Consider the following 13699-nt stretch of genomic DNA (forward strand, 5'->3'; position numbering starts at 1 on the left):
ACCATAGGTAGTAATCTTGGTGGCAACATAAGCACGGGATGCATGAAGGAACGTAAGTCGGCCGCTATATACAGGGCCGCATTTTACTAGAGCCTGTACACGAATTCGCACATTCTTCCCATTGGGGTCGTGTGCGTCAGAGTAATCAAGGTGAGCCTACGATCGGCAGATGGCTTAAAAGTGGGCCCAAACGGACGTCCGCTGGCCTCTGATTGGTGCAATGCTCCGCGTCCACGAGATTGCATTGCAAGCAGACATCAAGTCCAAGAGTTGGTGGTAGTATAAGATGGAAAGGAATGTAGGACTTGAGGATGCTGCAAAGAAATACACATCAAATTTCATCATCATTCGATATCTCATGAACGCATAATCACTTCTTCGAGCCCTTATCTTCAACACGATGCCTACCAATCTCGCAGCATGGATGCCAGCACCCAAAGAACGCATGGAAATCTCAGAAGCGCCATTTCCTACGCCTGGACCTGACGAAATCGTCGTCAAGAATCGGGCAGTAGCGGTCAATCCGGTCGATTGGGTTTTGCAAGACCAGGGCACCAGTATGGCGTTCGGCTGGATCAAATACCCATTTGTCTTCGGCTTTGATGTCGCTGGCGAAGTGGTTCAGGTCGGCAGCAAAGTCGTACGGTTCAAGGTAGGAGACCGTGTTCTAGGTCAGGCGCACAGCACCGACAAGAAGATCAACAGCGCGGCATACGGAGCATTCCAGCTATTTCCCGTTCTCCTTGAAAGGAACACATCGTCTATTCCGGACAGCTTGTCATTCGAATCTGCTGCAGTGATGCCTCTGGCTTTCACTACTGCTGCAGCAGGGCTATTCGAAAAGGATCAGCTCGGTCTGCAGTATCCTCAACTCAATCCGAACCCGACCGGAAAGACCGTCCTTGTATGGGGAGGCTCGACTAGCGTAGGCTGCAACGCCATCCAACTCGCTGTTTCCGCTGGATACGAAGTCATATCGACATCTTCGCCAAAGAACTTCGACCTCTTGAGATCCCTCGGAGCTAGCAAAGTCTTCGACTACAATGACCCCTCTGCAGTCGACAAGATCGTCGGGGCCATGGATGGGAAAGAATGCGCTGGGGCAATGTCTATTGGAGAGAATGCAGTTTTCCATTGTCTAGACGTCTTGGGCAGATGTGAAGGCAACAAGCGTATTGCGATGGCGACCTATCCAATCCCGGCTCAACCGAAGCGATTTGTCGCACTGCAGATTGTCTGGAGCTTCGCCACTTCAATGATCTCCATCACCATCAAGTCACAGCTGAGAGGTATCAAGACAGGTTTCGTGTACGGGTCGGTGGCGCATTCCCCTGTCGGCGAAGCCGTGTACGCCGACTTCCTGTCTGAAGCGCTCGCGACGGGCAGGTTCAGAGCAGCTCCGGAGCCAATCGTCGCTGGAGAGGGCCTAGAAGCCATCCAAAGAGCTTTGGGCATACAGAAGAAGGGAGTTTCGGCAAGAAAGGTGGTTGTAAGCCTGAAGTAATATCGGAAGTTGGGATCTGGATTTGCAAGTTTGCTGCCCTGGCACTTTCTCAGTATAGGAGCTCGGGGTCTACTACGATTACTTGATTCCTCAGAGATCATTTGATATATGCGTGTCCTCTCCGAGAGATAATAAAGGATCTGTGTAATGACTGTTATTTGGGAATGCGTGAAATAAGCGACACGGGCTGGATGCGTTCTTTACGGTGATGGAGCTGACTGACTACGTTAGCGCACGCCGCCTCGTGCAGATGCGACCTGCCCCACGCATCACCTCAGCCCCAACTTCCAGCTTTAGCACGGCCTAATCGCAACTCATCTCGATCATCGCGCAACGCTGTATGACCTTCTCTGACATGCCTTCGAGATGTCTGCCACTTATTACGACAACTCACCATCACGCGAAGACCGCCGCGTTGTTCGCCGCCGGCTAGTCAATTGGTTACACTGGCCCGAGACGACAAGTCAGCCGCATTTCACGAACGAGAAACTCGACTTGAGTGAACGTTCCCGTCCGGATATCGAAGACGATGCTCTTATCTCGTGGGGTCTGAAGCAAGCCAGGGAATCGCAGGGCGGCAATACGGCGATTAACGTACTGTATGGAGAAGGACCGCGCCTTCGTGGGTGCCACGTAAGAGTCAAGCCGCGTTGATGTTAACGAAGCTCAAGAATGGCGAGACAATATCAATGACGACGACTTGGAGCACATATTGCAGGTATGTGTGAGCCATAGCAACACTAATGAATAATCCTGACACTTCAGACTCAACCGACAAGTACAGGAGACCACTCGTTGCGGATGTGGTACGTGGAATATTGTAGATCTCAGCAGAGCCATGAAGAACACGACTTGGGCCAAAACAAGCACAAGAGAGTGTTCGAGAGTTTACAAGCTAGGGTAACACGCTGACTAGGTTCGTAAAGCTTCCTGAATACACTGGAACCAAGCAGCGGTTGGCTACCAGGAAACTTCGAGATTCGATCCCGGACCTTCCGCATTCTGAGGGATTTTGGTTTGTCGAAATCGCTACTGAAGAACATATACTCCAAAGATACTTTTTGGGCTAAGATGGGAAACCAGCTGTTCTTGCGTCGCAACGAAAAGGGCGATCTGCTCTCGTTCGGTACGATACATATCTACCCTCTTTTACACATTGATTGAGCTTATGACCAGATACTTGCTACCAATATGTATGCGGTTGGGATACTGGTGTCAGTTTCATTAACTACATACGCACTCCGAACCAGACTACCTATTTCTGCATCAACTGTCCTACTCCTACCGCTTCTCGCTTGAGAGACATTGTGGAAAGCAAGCCACTCCTGGCCCACCGCGACTTCCTGCTCGATTCGCTAGTCGCAGATGACTGCCTAAAGCAGTGGCAGCTGGATATTGGAAGCCGTCGTGACAAGCTCATTCATTATGTCCGCATTGGTTTCCTTCATAATATGCGCAAATCTAATGACCCTCATAGGAGCGAGTCTACGACGAAAACCTTGATACATTTCGAGAAGCTACGATTGAGCTTCATCAACTTGCAAGGTCATGGCTGACCCTCAGACAAGATAGCCAGGATCTTTACGCACAACTGCACTTCCTACGTGAATCCTACGTAAAGTACAAAGGAGCTGTGGGAACTTCCGCGAAGCTGTGGAGTTTAGACCAAACAGACATGTGCGAGTCGTTCGATATGCTCATATCGGCCTGCGATACGTGTAGCAGATGGACAAGTGTATATCACGAGAGGACAAGCCTCAGAATCAACCTAGTCAGTATAAGTCTCCACTTGAACAAAAAGATCTTAACGCAGTATACCAGCTCTTCCAGCTGTCGAACCAAAGGGATTCGAAAACCAACATCAAAATCGCCGACGCTACTGCTGATGTCGCACTACTGACACAGCGCGACTCTGCGTCCATGATCACTATTGCCGCCGTTACAATGCTTTTCTTGCCCGGCACGTTCATCTCCGCGATTCTAAGTACTACTTTCTTCGACTACGGAGACGAGGGACTGCGCATTTCAAAGAGATGGTGGATACTTCCCGCTTCTACAATACCATTGACTATTGTCGTATTTGCCATCTGGCTAGGTTGGCGCTACCTCAGGTTTAAGAAATTGGGCAACGAGAAGAAGATAAGACAGAAGGAAACGCTTCGAGTAGCGATCACCACACCGTAAGAGTGGTGCTGTAATACCAATCGCTCGATAATATTAGCGGTTGAGAAAGGTTCACAGGCTGTGATGATATCCAACCCTTGAGAGCGGCCATTTCGAATAGCTAAAAGAAGCTCGGGGTATTTTGTTTCCTTAATTTGTATGAAGGATGATCGCTGCATGAAGAGCGTGCATAAGATGGTCAATGTAGGCCACCTATGGAGATGCACCGTTACTACATTTGTATCGTGAGGCCAGTTCCAGCTAAAGCACCGACCTGTATAATTTCACATGCCTGAGTATGATTTACATCTTGATGTCAAAGCTTGTCCCGCACCCACAACTACTCGTCGCCCCGGGTATGCCGGTGATCTTGAACTGGCTCCCTATCAACTCCATGGTATAATCCACCGTACTTCCATTCAACAACTCCAAACTAGACTCGTCGACAACGATCTTCTCTCCCTTCTCTCCCTCAAATATGGTATCTTCCTCGTTCGCTGGGTTCTTGGATAAGTCGGTCAAGTCCATGAGGTACTGGAAGCCGTGACATCCGCCGCTCTCGATGCTTACGCGCAACGCAAGGTTCGGGTTGTTGTCGCCCAAAGAGATCTTCTGAAGCCGATTCGATGCACGGGGCGCTATGGAGATCAGCATGGGTTTGCCGGAGTCGTCGGTGCGTGGGTTTTGGATCGCATGGGCGGGCTTTGCGGTGGAGGCGTCGGATGATGTGGCGAGGGCTCGTCGTGGTATGTGTTGTGGTTGTGAGAATGTTAAACTTTTTATTGGCAGATATGTTGCAGTTCTTCGTGGAGATGAAGGCGCCAGAAAGTCGAGGAACAGCGATTGCGAAGTGGCGTGCGGTGCTGCTCTGCTGTACGCTCGCATGGATTGAGCTGCGGCGGCGATAGGATCGGCCGGCCGCCGTATCTTTGTCCTTATCGCTATTCGCAGGCAAGACGCGCACATAGTTGAAGGGGGGGCCATTATGGCGATATCGAGGATGTGGAGAGCGCTGTCACGACAAAGGTTCACGAGCCTGAGGTCATAGCTAAGAATGTCACGACCGACGGGATCCAATCAGACGTGCCCTTCAACTCGGGGTTCTAGACCGCTGAGTCAGGCACAAACCCCACCTTGTGCCGCCGCCACCATCCATCGTACGAGCACCAGACTGTTCCAGCCTTACCCGCTCAAGCTATCTACTTATCGTGCCCGAACCCTCAATGATAGTGCTACATTACCTCTATACAAGCTTTGTCTTGTCCGAATCCTGGTAATCCTTCCTTCATCACTACCTACGATGCCAAAACACCACAACCCTTATTTCGCCATTCCACAGGCGGAACTATGCACCGACGTGTTTGCGACAAACGAAGATAGCAAAGATGACCTGAGCAAGTTGAGGAACGAGTTTGTGATTCCGACAAAGGGCGACCTAAGGAACAGGAGATTCGGGTTTCAGCAGAACGGAAAGCCTGCGACTACGCGCGAAGACGACAGCGAAGAGTCCATATACTTCTGCGGCAACTCCTTGGGACTCCAGCCTCGGAGGACTAAGGAATATGTCAATCGCTATCTAGATACCTGGGGATCGAAAGGTGTATTTGGCCACTTTACTGACTACGAGGGAGGCTTGCCGCCATGGCTACACATTGATGATGCGATAAAACAACAAACCGCGAAAATAGTCGGTGCACTGCCTACCGAAGTCGTTGTAATGGAAACATTGACTGCAAACCTGCATTTGCTCATGGCAAGTTTCTATCGACCGACCAAGGATAGATACAAGATCATCATCGAGGGGAAAGCATTTCCCAGCGATCACGTAGGTTGATGCAAACATACTCCCAGCACTTGGTAATGACTTCTTCGTAGTATGCCGCTCTCTCTCAGATCGCCCACCACAACCTCGATCCGTCTGCGCTTGTCACCATTGACCCGCCCTCTGCATCCTCACCTTACCTCTCCAACGAACACATACTCTCGGTCATATCGCACCATGCGCCCACGACCGCACTAGTGTTATTACCTGGTATTCAGTTCTACTCGGGCCAGTTCTTCGATATAGAGCTCATAACGCGTCACTGCCGATCGCTAAGTATTACAGTCGGCTGGGATCTTGCGCATGCAGCTGGAAACGTCCCGTTGAAGCTACATGACTGGAACGTGGACTTCGCAGCGTGGTGCAACTACAAATACATGAACGGTGGTCCAGGAGTCATCGGTGGTCTCTTCGTCCATGAAAGACATGGAAAGGTGGAACAAGTGTCTGCAGCTCGAGCAGACGGCACAAACGGCGTAGGGAGTAACGGCACAGAGCTCGCCTATCGACCACGGCTAAGCGGCTGGTGGGGAAGCGATAAGAGCAGTAGATTCCGAATGGAGAACAAGTTCGTTCCCATTGCGGGTGCGAGCGGCTACCAACTCAGCAACCCCAGCGCACTGGATATGACTTCCGTCATGGCATCATTAGACGTCTTTGCGTTGACAAACATGGACGCGCTACGTCAGCGGAGCCTAAAACTAACCGCATACCTCGAAGCGCGGCTCCTGAACTACGATGGCGGAGAGCCTCCATACACGATCATCACACCCACAAACCCGGCCGAACGTGGAGCGCAGCTCAGTGTCCTTCTTAACCCGGGGCTACTGGAACAAGTCCAGCACTACATTGAAGAGCGTGGCGTCGTCGTTGATGAAAGAAAGCCTGACGTTCTGCGCGTTGCGCCTGCGCCGCTATACAACTCCTTCCACGACATCCATCGATTCGTTACTGTCTTCCACGAAGCTTGTCGCGAGGCTTTGAAGGGCAATGTGCAGAAGGGCACGCATAACGACAAAGTACCCCAAGGAATTGCCACTGTATGATCAGGGTCTTTCAGTGCGAGAATCCAAGCGAGGTCTGATCGTGCGCGAAAAGTAATGTAATTCATAATACTAGTAACACATATACCCAAGCGATACACCGTTTTCCAGATATGATGGCCAAAAGCTACATTCAAGAACGTGAACACTATATGCAAAACAACGTCATGATCCAGAACCGGATGAATCCCACGACGCGCCCGGATGATCATGCATCGCCTATGCTGCGCCTTGGTAGATCCAACCCACCTATGCCTTAAGCGCAAAAGAAAACAGGCTATCCATCTGCACCCACTGCCTTCCATTCCTCTCCAGCCACCGCTCTACCACACCTTTCAGCGTACCAAATCTCTCTCTGTTGACCTCCGCTAACACCTTGATCTTCTCCTTCCTCTCCATGTCTTCCGCCTTGACACCACCGTCCATCTTACCGACACGATCGACGTCGAATAAGGATTGGTAGTATAATAGCTGGTTCCAGACGTCGCGCTCCTTGATCTCGTAGGTCATCTTGCCCAAGCAGTCTCGAGCGAGTCCCTTTGGACCAAGACACCGGTGACCATAGACGGATATACTACGCGTCCGGTTTGAGCACTGTGGATCGTCGCATACAACGTGGCCTGCATAGTATGAAGCGAGAATTTGGCGGATAGAGGATTCGAGCTGAGCCACCACACTGATGTTCTGTAGTATTTTGCCACAGCCTTCAGCAGGACATTGTATACCACTGTGCGAGATGGTTTGCAACGATGCCGATGTTGGTGATGTCGAAGAGAGGCCTTGAAATGGGAATACTGTCGTACATCCTCGGCAGCGCAGCCAAAGTGGCGAACATGATTGGAAGCGTACAGAGTCTGGGATCTGCGACTCCAGAGGATGGATCTCGGTGTCTTGTTGCGCGCCTCCTGAAACGGTACTCACCCGGTATTTGGAGGTGTCAAGGCCAAGACACGCTGCGAGGAGAGTTATATTTGTTCCGCTGATGGGCGCGCAGAGACGCTCCACTGGTGGCAGAATCTGATTGTGGAGGTAGTAGTCAATGTCGGGCTTCAGCTCACTGTCGGCTTTCAAAACTTCGTCAACGGGATAGGCGTTCTTTGCTGCGTTCTCGGCCGAGCCAGATGATTCACCTGTGATGATGAAGCTCATGACATCTTTGGCCTTGACGTGTTTACCCTTGGCCTGAAGGCGAAGTGCGACCTGGACAGAGGGCATCGAGTTGCCGTTGGGGTATTCCTTGGGGTTCTTTCCGAGCTGTGTGTAGATGGTGTACTTGCGAGCTGGAACGGTGTACTCGCGCATTTGTTTGCTCAGCTCGCGAAGGTGGTTGTGGATCTTCTCAACGACTACTTCAGGATCTTCACCACTAAGCAGGAAGTTGAGTAATTCCCTATAGCGTTGTTAGCGCGCCATTATATCTACCTTCGTAGGCTGGAGAACTTACGTTGATGTCTCCTTGGACAGAGCACAATACTCCCTGCGCCTCATGTCGAGACCTTTGACTTCGAGTTTCTCGATGTACTTGCCATCGACAGGGACCATGTTAATGGCTGCATACTTCTTCTTGGCATGCAGTAAGATACGGCGGAAGACATTGTCGATGTCGATCTCCAAAAGCTTGTAGCTGTCGTTGACCTCTTTCTTGAACTCGTTACCCAACTTCAGCGCATCCTGAATGTTATCGACGTTCGTGTTGATCATGACGGAATCAGTGTCACCATAGATGACGCGCAATGCCTTCTCCTCGGCCATGTCCTTGGTCTTACGGAGAATCTCACGACCCTTGTATGTCGTGAGCATAGCGAGTGGTCGAGCGTAGAATCGAGACTTGGTGTATCCCAAACATCCGTACATAGAGTTGGCAGTAAGCTTCAGCGCCATTTGTTTGATGTCCCAAGTTGCCAACTCATCCGGAGTGGCATCCTTGGCCTTCATGAGCTTCTTCACTTCGCGACGTCGTGAGACGAGCGTAGCAATAAGGCGCGGTAAGATACCTTGATCTTGATTTGTGGGGACTTCGGGCACCTTGTCGTCATCTTCCGAGAGATCGGATCGCTCGACGGTGGTGAAGCAAATGTTGAACTCCTGGATGATACTGGGGTAAAGGGAGTTGAAGTCCATGACCAGAATAAACTTGTCGTAGAGACCCTTCTCGGGCTCGAAGACTAGACCGCCTTTAAACTTGTCCTTCTTTTTGGCATCCGCACCCTCTTCGCCCTCGGCTGCTTCTTCCTCGGCCTTTACTTTGCTCTTACCCCACTGTTTATCCGGGCAAATGTACTTGTTCTTGTGGAACTCGTGGAGCAAAATGTACTCGTTACGTTCGGCACGAGTACCACTCAGTGTTCGGGCCCAGGAGTTACCCGCCAAGTTGGTGAGAACCTTGGTGAGCGGAAGCATTTGCACCTTTATCGAGATCGCAGCGATAAAGTAGGCGTCGGCTTGGCAGTGCTTGATGTAGTTGAGAAGACCCTCCTTCGTTGTTGCCCAAGTCTTAAGCGCGGCCTCGTTGTCGAGCTCTTCACGTCGCTTGTTGAGCCCAAGCTGGACCATCTCCTCAAGACTCCACGATTGACACTTGGGCATCAGAGACTTTCCAAGATCATTGGCCAGGTCACACAGCAAGCGGCCAGAAGCTAGCTGCTTCTCAGCGAAGAAACTTCCGCCACCCTTGCCCATGCTCTTAGGCCAGTCGCTTCTCTTGAGTCGCCCAATGCGATGCCATCCCGGTGTCTTCTTTTCACGCAGACGGCTTAGCAAAACGCTGTAGTCCACGTCATCCAAGCGATGGCCGACGAGGACATCCGGGTCGTGCCGCTGAAACATCGCCATCAGCAGGCTCAGAAGTTCCTGCTCAGTCTTCTTCATGTACATGTTGCCCTTAACCTTCTCCACTTCCTTGTCGAAGCCTACTGGGAAAGCTGCACCGTTCGGCCGCATAATAGTGAAGCTCTTGCACTGCATCTGGTCGACGGGTGTCGTATCGGTCAAGGAGAAGTTATCGTAGATCATAGCACTGGCGACCAAGATCTCCTGCTTGTTGTCCTTCGCGTTGAAAGTGGTCCGTAGGGAGAGACTCATGAGTGTCATTGGGGGCGCGTCAAGATTGTCCGACGCGCTGACGACTGTTATGTTGTTGGGCTTGCTGACTGCAACTTCAAGCTTACACCAAGAAGCGTTTGCAACAGAACCAAAGTCGGGAGCATCAATCTTGAGCCAGCATGGTCCCATGACGTTCTTCCAGAGCACGAACTGCTCGAAAAGGGATGTGTTGGTTCCGAAGACGTGAGAAAATGTTTCGCCCTTCAGATCAGAGGATAGTGGCATTTTGTCGTATCCATAAAGGAGCTTGAGGTAGTCGGCTTCCTTGGGTATGTCGGCCAACTCGAAGGCGTACTTCCTTGTGCACGGCTTGATCTTGTGTAAATTCACGCGGTGCTTGCTCATAATAGAATCAACCTCGTCTGATACGTCGCTCAGACCAACCTCTTCGTCAGTGGTTACCCCTCGGATGTGACGGTATTCACGGGGTAGGAAATATAGCTTTCGGAGGATGTTGTCAACCTTCACAAAGCAACTGACGTAGTTGCCTGACTTCTTGTCCTTGACCTTGCCGAATAGACACAAGCTGCCGTTGATTTCGGTGTAGTCGATCCAGAACATGCGTAAGCTGCCATCGTCTTCCACCGCGTCGTGTGGTTGTATCTTGCCCATGCCAGTGGTCGTTGGAGCGGGACTGCTCATAACGTTAAGCTTGCTTGTGACGTCGTTCCAGGAAGAAGCATCGACAGGTGCTGTAGAAGGTGCAACGGGCGAGGAGCTGGCGGGCGTGGGATGGTCTTCTTTCTTGATCTTTGCTATCGGTCGTCTACCAGCCATGTTGACACTGGTGATTGGCACACCAAGATGTGTCGTGGGTTGAGCAACCTCCATGAGGTCGTCTTCGTCTTCTTCTTGTTTGATCGCAGGCTGTGCTCTTCGCTCTACGGCTTTGGCGACAGGTGATGATTGTAGTGGGAGGTCGCTCATAGGCTGATCATCGTCGAGTACGGGGAGGTCGTCATCGTCGACGTATGCATTCGTTGCCGGTGGTGTATCTGGCATTTGTGCGTCTGAATCATTGCTTCGCCTTGTAGTCGGAGCCGGTCGGTTCTCCGAGATAGGCGGTGAAAGCACGCGTGTTTTCCGCCGTGCTTCTGTCTTGACGGGTCGCATTCGGTTCGTGGACAAGCGGACGGGGTTTGTGTCCATCTCGCCTAGCAGGTCTTCCATGAAGTCCTTGTCGGCAGCCGTGGCAACAGGCTGAGTACATTAGCATTGGAGTTGGGTGAGGTTGTGTGTTCTGGTAGTATACCTTTGCTTTAGGTACCTTTGCAGCATTCTTCGCACTGAAGTACTTGCTGATGCCGTTGTCGATCTTTTTTCGCTTCTCCTCGTCTTCTTCGCGTTTCCGCTTGGCTGTCACGCGTTAGTCTTTAGTCGTGTAGACGCTTGAGGATTGACACCATACCAGCCTTGCCCTTGGCGGGCCGCTCGTCGTCTTCTTCGCTATCTGTGGCAGCATAGTGGTATTGGCCCTGTCCATCATCCCACTCCTCCCTGCCGTCATCGACGTACCCCTCGCCCTCGTCGCCGACAACGAAGTCATCTTTGTCCAATCTTCCTCGGACAATCTTCTTGTACCCCTCTTCGTCGACCTCGTCGTATAATTGCTCCTCTTCGGCAACTTCGTATGTAGACAAACGCGTCTTGCCCGCCGCGCGGTTCGCTCGTAATTCGGCTAGTAGGGCAGCGCCAGTCTTCTTCCCTACACGCGACATGATGAATTATAACGTATAAGGTATGCGAGCAAAGAGCGAAGCGAAGAAATTGGGGTATGGGTCGCTGTCGGGGGCGTGTTTGGAGGGCTGGCGGGACGACACCTGGGCAGGTTAAAGTGCAGGAGCGACGCGCTAGACACCGTGCACGCGACGCGACGGGAAGCCCATTAGGCGCGCCAAGCCACTACCCAAATTCGTACAATTTATTACTTTCCCACGACAGTCCACCTTCAACACCACATCAGCATCATGGCGACAGTCTCTAAAGCCCCTCTGGTCTGGATAGACTGTGAGGTATGCTTGATCGAGATTTGTTGCAGTATTTCGTTGACCGTGTTAGATGACCGGCCTGAATACTGATGATGACACAATCATGTCGCTCGCCGCATTTGTCACTGATGCAGACCTCAACATCCTTGACGAAACAGGCTACGAGGCCATAATACATCACGACAAGGAACAGCTCGATCGTATGGGCGAATGGTGTACGAGCCATCATGGTCAGTCTGGTCTGACTCAAGCCTGCATCGACTCCACCACCGCCGCCGAAGAAGCAGCAGAAGGACTACTTGCCTACATCAAGAAATTCGTACCTGAACGCCGCACTGCTCTGCTTTCTGGGAGCTCTGTACACGCCGACAAGTCTTTCCTCGTTAAGCAGCCCTACAAGGTTGTCACCGACTACCTTCATTACCGGATCATGGACGTCAGCACCATCAAGGAGGCTGCTCGTAGATGGGCGCCCAAAGATACTCTCAAGAAGATTCCACGAAAGAAGATGTTGCACGAAGCACGTGCAGACATTCTGGAGAGCATTGAGGAAGCGAGGTACTATCGTGAAGCGTTCTTTCTGCGACCAGTGAGCACAAAAGAGTCGCCACAAGTATGAAAGAGGTTCTAGTAATAGCTTCATAAGACATATTATTAAAACGCCATGTCGTAACAAACACTCCGTCATGGGTTTGGACGACCCGTAATCGCAGACCTTTGGTCTCGCTACTGCACATCACCTTGAGGACATTGAGTTGATGTACCCGTCTTCTCGCTTCAGCCAAAACAGTACCAGCTTCCGTGGTCAAGGACCAGATGTAAAGATTGCGATTTCTCATCGCAGGGTATCATACATGTATTGTTTTCCTATCAGCACACCGTCAATGCCATTATGTGCCCGTCAAAAGCACCCTGGATGTCTGCCTTTCGACAATCATCAACTCACTTCTTCCCAATGCTGAAACCCCTCGTCATATAATCCGCACTATTTCCTGCCGATGCCTTGTGCTCTGTCTTATTGAACAGACTGTTCACGTTATCATTCTGCGCCATCTTCCTCCTCTTGTTGCGCTCTTCTTGTTCCTCGAGGACTTTTCGCGTCAACGAGGCTGTGGCAGAATTCTTGATGCCGTCATTCGCCGTTGTTGTAGATTTTGTTGCAACCTCCTTCTTTGCCTTTTTGTCTTCGTCTGATAATGACGGTTTCGCGGTGCCGTTCTCGGTAGTAGATGCGTCGCCGTGTTTCCGCTTCTTCTTGCTGCCAGGTGCTTTTTTGAGCGCGTGCGTCAGGCCCTTTTGCTTCAGAGTCTTCATTCGCAGATTCAATCGTGCAATTTCGATCGCCGCGGTAGGCAGGATGGGTATGGTGTCGTTCTCCGCGTACGGTTCGTTGCACTGGTAGTGGGTCAGTCATTGCGCCTCATGTTCAAAAGTCTGGTTCATACATACCGTCAAACACGCACTCCCAGCAACTTCCTTGACGACACTTCCCGCAAATGCATGTCCGCAAGGAACAACATACACGGCCTTGCTTACCGGTCCCAGCCTCTCACCTGTAATCGGGCACTTCCACCTCTCTCCCAAAGTCTTCTGCACCTCGCCACCGTCTTTCTCCTCGATTTCAAACTTCACCTCCACGACGTCTTTCAAGCCCTTGACTCTATCCCCAAACGTGCCCAGTTCTGAATCTTTCACGCCTCCAACCTTCTTCATCTCCGCCTTCTCCGCATCCTCGTCGTCCTTCAAGAGGAATTCAATAATTGAGTCTTTGTTGTACAATACACCAGCTGCATCTGAAACTACAGGGCGAGCGAGAGGTTTGCGCGTGAGAGGATCGGTCGACCAGGCATATTCTTGTTGTTCGGTTTGCGCCTCTTTGATTTGAGCGGTTGTGAGCGCTTTGGCGGCTTCTTTGACGAGTTCGCTGCGTTTGGGAATCGACCCACCATCATTACCCATGGTGTAAGGCTTCGTTTCAAAAGTACGTGAAGGGGCGTTGACTGTTGTGAGCGATGGTGGTGAGAAGCCGAGGGTGTGCGGCGAAGCGCGGAGGTTCGAGTAGTTTTGGGACGTGCAC

General features: G+C 51.4%; 7 protein-coding genes across 7 annotated transcripts; 4 read left to right on the forward strand and 3 right to left on the reverse strand.

The window, feature by feature from the left end:
- Positions 1–360: 360 nt before the first annotated feature.
- BKA58DRAFT_383054 (chaperonin 10-like protein) lies at positions 361–1673 on the forward strand. The gene has a single exon (XM_046170151.1). It carries the CDS (start codon positions 401–403, stop codon positions 1502–1504), a length of 1104 nt encoding a protein of 367 aa, XP_046026514.1. The 5' UTR covers positions 361–400; the 3' UTR covers positions 1505–1673.
- A 197-nt stretch (positions 1674–1870) lies between these two features.
- On the forward strand, positions 1871–3829 carry BKA58DRAFT_456590 (uncharacterized protein; the record flags this gene model as incomplete). Its single annotated transcript, XM_046174602.1, has 7 exons — positions 1871–2126; positions 2176–2222; positions 2270–2310; positions 2431–2630; positions 2681–2931; positions 2982–3275; positions 3326–3829. 7 exons carry the CDS (start codon positions 1871–1873, stop codon positions 3686–3688), a joined length of 1452 nt encoding a protein of 483 aa, XP_046026515.1. The 3' UTR covers positions 3689–3829.
- On the reverse strand, positions 3601–4832 carry BKA58DRAFT_156630 (uncharacterized protein). Its single transcript, XM_046164882.1, has one exon. The coding sequence runs from the start codon at positions 4649–4651 to the stop codon at positions 3971–3973; it is 681 nt and encodes a 226-aa protein (XP_046026516.1). The 5' UTR covers positions 4652–4832; the 3' UTR covers positions 3601–3970.
- A 2-nt stretch (positions 4833–4834) lies between these two features.
- On the forward strand, positions 4835–6646 carry BKA58DRAFT_383075 (pyridoxal phosphate-dependent transferase). Its single transcript, XM_046170152.1, has 2 exons — positions 4835–5492; positions 5543–6646. The coding sequence occupies exons 1-2, from the start codon at positions 4968–4970 to the stop codon at positions 6533–6535; spliced, it is 1518 nt and encodes a 505-aa protein (XP_046026517.1). The 5' UTR covers positions 4835–4967; the 3' UTR covers positions 6536–6646.
- Position 6647: 1 nt separating this feature from the next.
- BKA58DRAFT_468632 (DNA polymerase alpha catalytic subunit A) lies at positions 6648–11573 on the reverse strand. The gene is made up of 4 exons (XM_046175119.1): positions 11043–11573; positions 10887–10990; positions 7977–10834; positions 6648–7922 (listed from the first exon to the last, which is right to left on the reverse strand). Exons 1-4 carry the CDS (start codon positions 11350–11352, stop codon positions 6782–6784), a joined length of 4413 nt encoding a protein of 1470 aa, XP_046026518.1. The 5' UTR covers positions 11353–11573; the 3' UTR covers positions 6648–6781.
- Positions 11574–11601: 28 nt separating this feature from the next.
- BKA58DRAFT_439022 (ribonuclease H-like domain-containing protein) lies at positions 11602–12241 on the forward strand (the record flags this gene model as incomplete). Its single annotated transcript, XM_046173639.1, has 2 exons — positions 11602–11646; positions 11693–12241. 2 exons carry the CDS (start codon positions 11602–11604, stop codon positions 12239–12241), a joined length of 594 nt encoding a protein of 197 aa, XP_046026519.1.
- A 323-nt stretch (positions 12242–12564) lies between these two features.
- BKA58DRAFT_313215 (Rtf2 RING-finger-domain-containing protein) lies at positions 12565–13581 on the reverse strand (the record flags this gene model as incomplete). The annotated part of the gene is made up of 2 exons (XM_046167421.1): positions 12565–13017; positions 13072–13581. 2 exons carry the CDS (start codon positions 13579–13581, stop codon positions 12565–12567), a joined length of 963 nt encoding a protein of 320 aa, XP_046026520.1.
- Between the last annotated feature and the right edge of the window lie 118 nt (positions 13582–13699).

This window comes from Alternaria rosae, assembly GCF_020736505.1.
Source record: "Alternaria rosae strain MPI-PUGE-AT-0040 chromosome Unknown BKA58scaffold_4, whole genome shotgun sequence".
NCBI lineage: Eukaryota > Fungi > Ascomycota > Dothideomycetes > Pleosporales > Pleosporaceae > Alternaria > Alternaria rosae.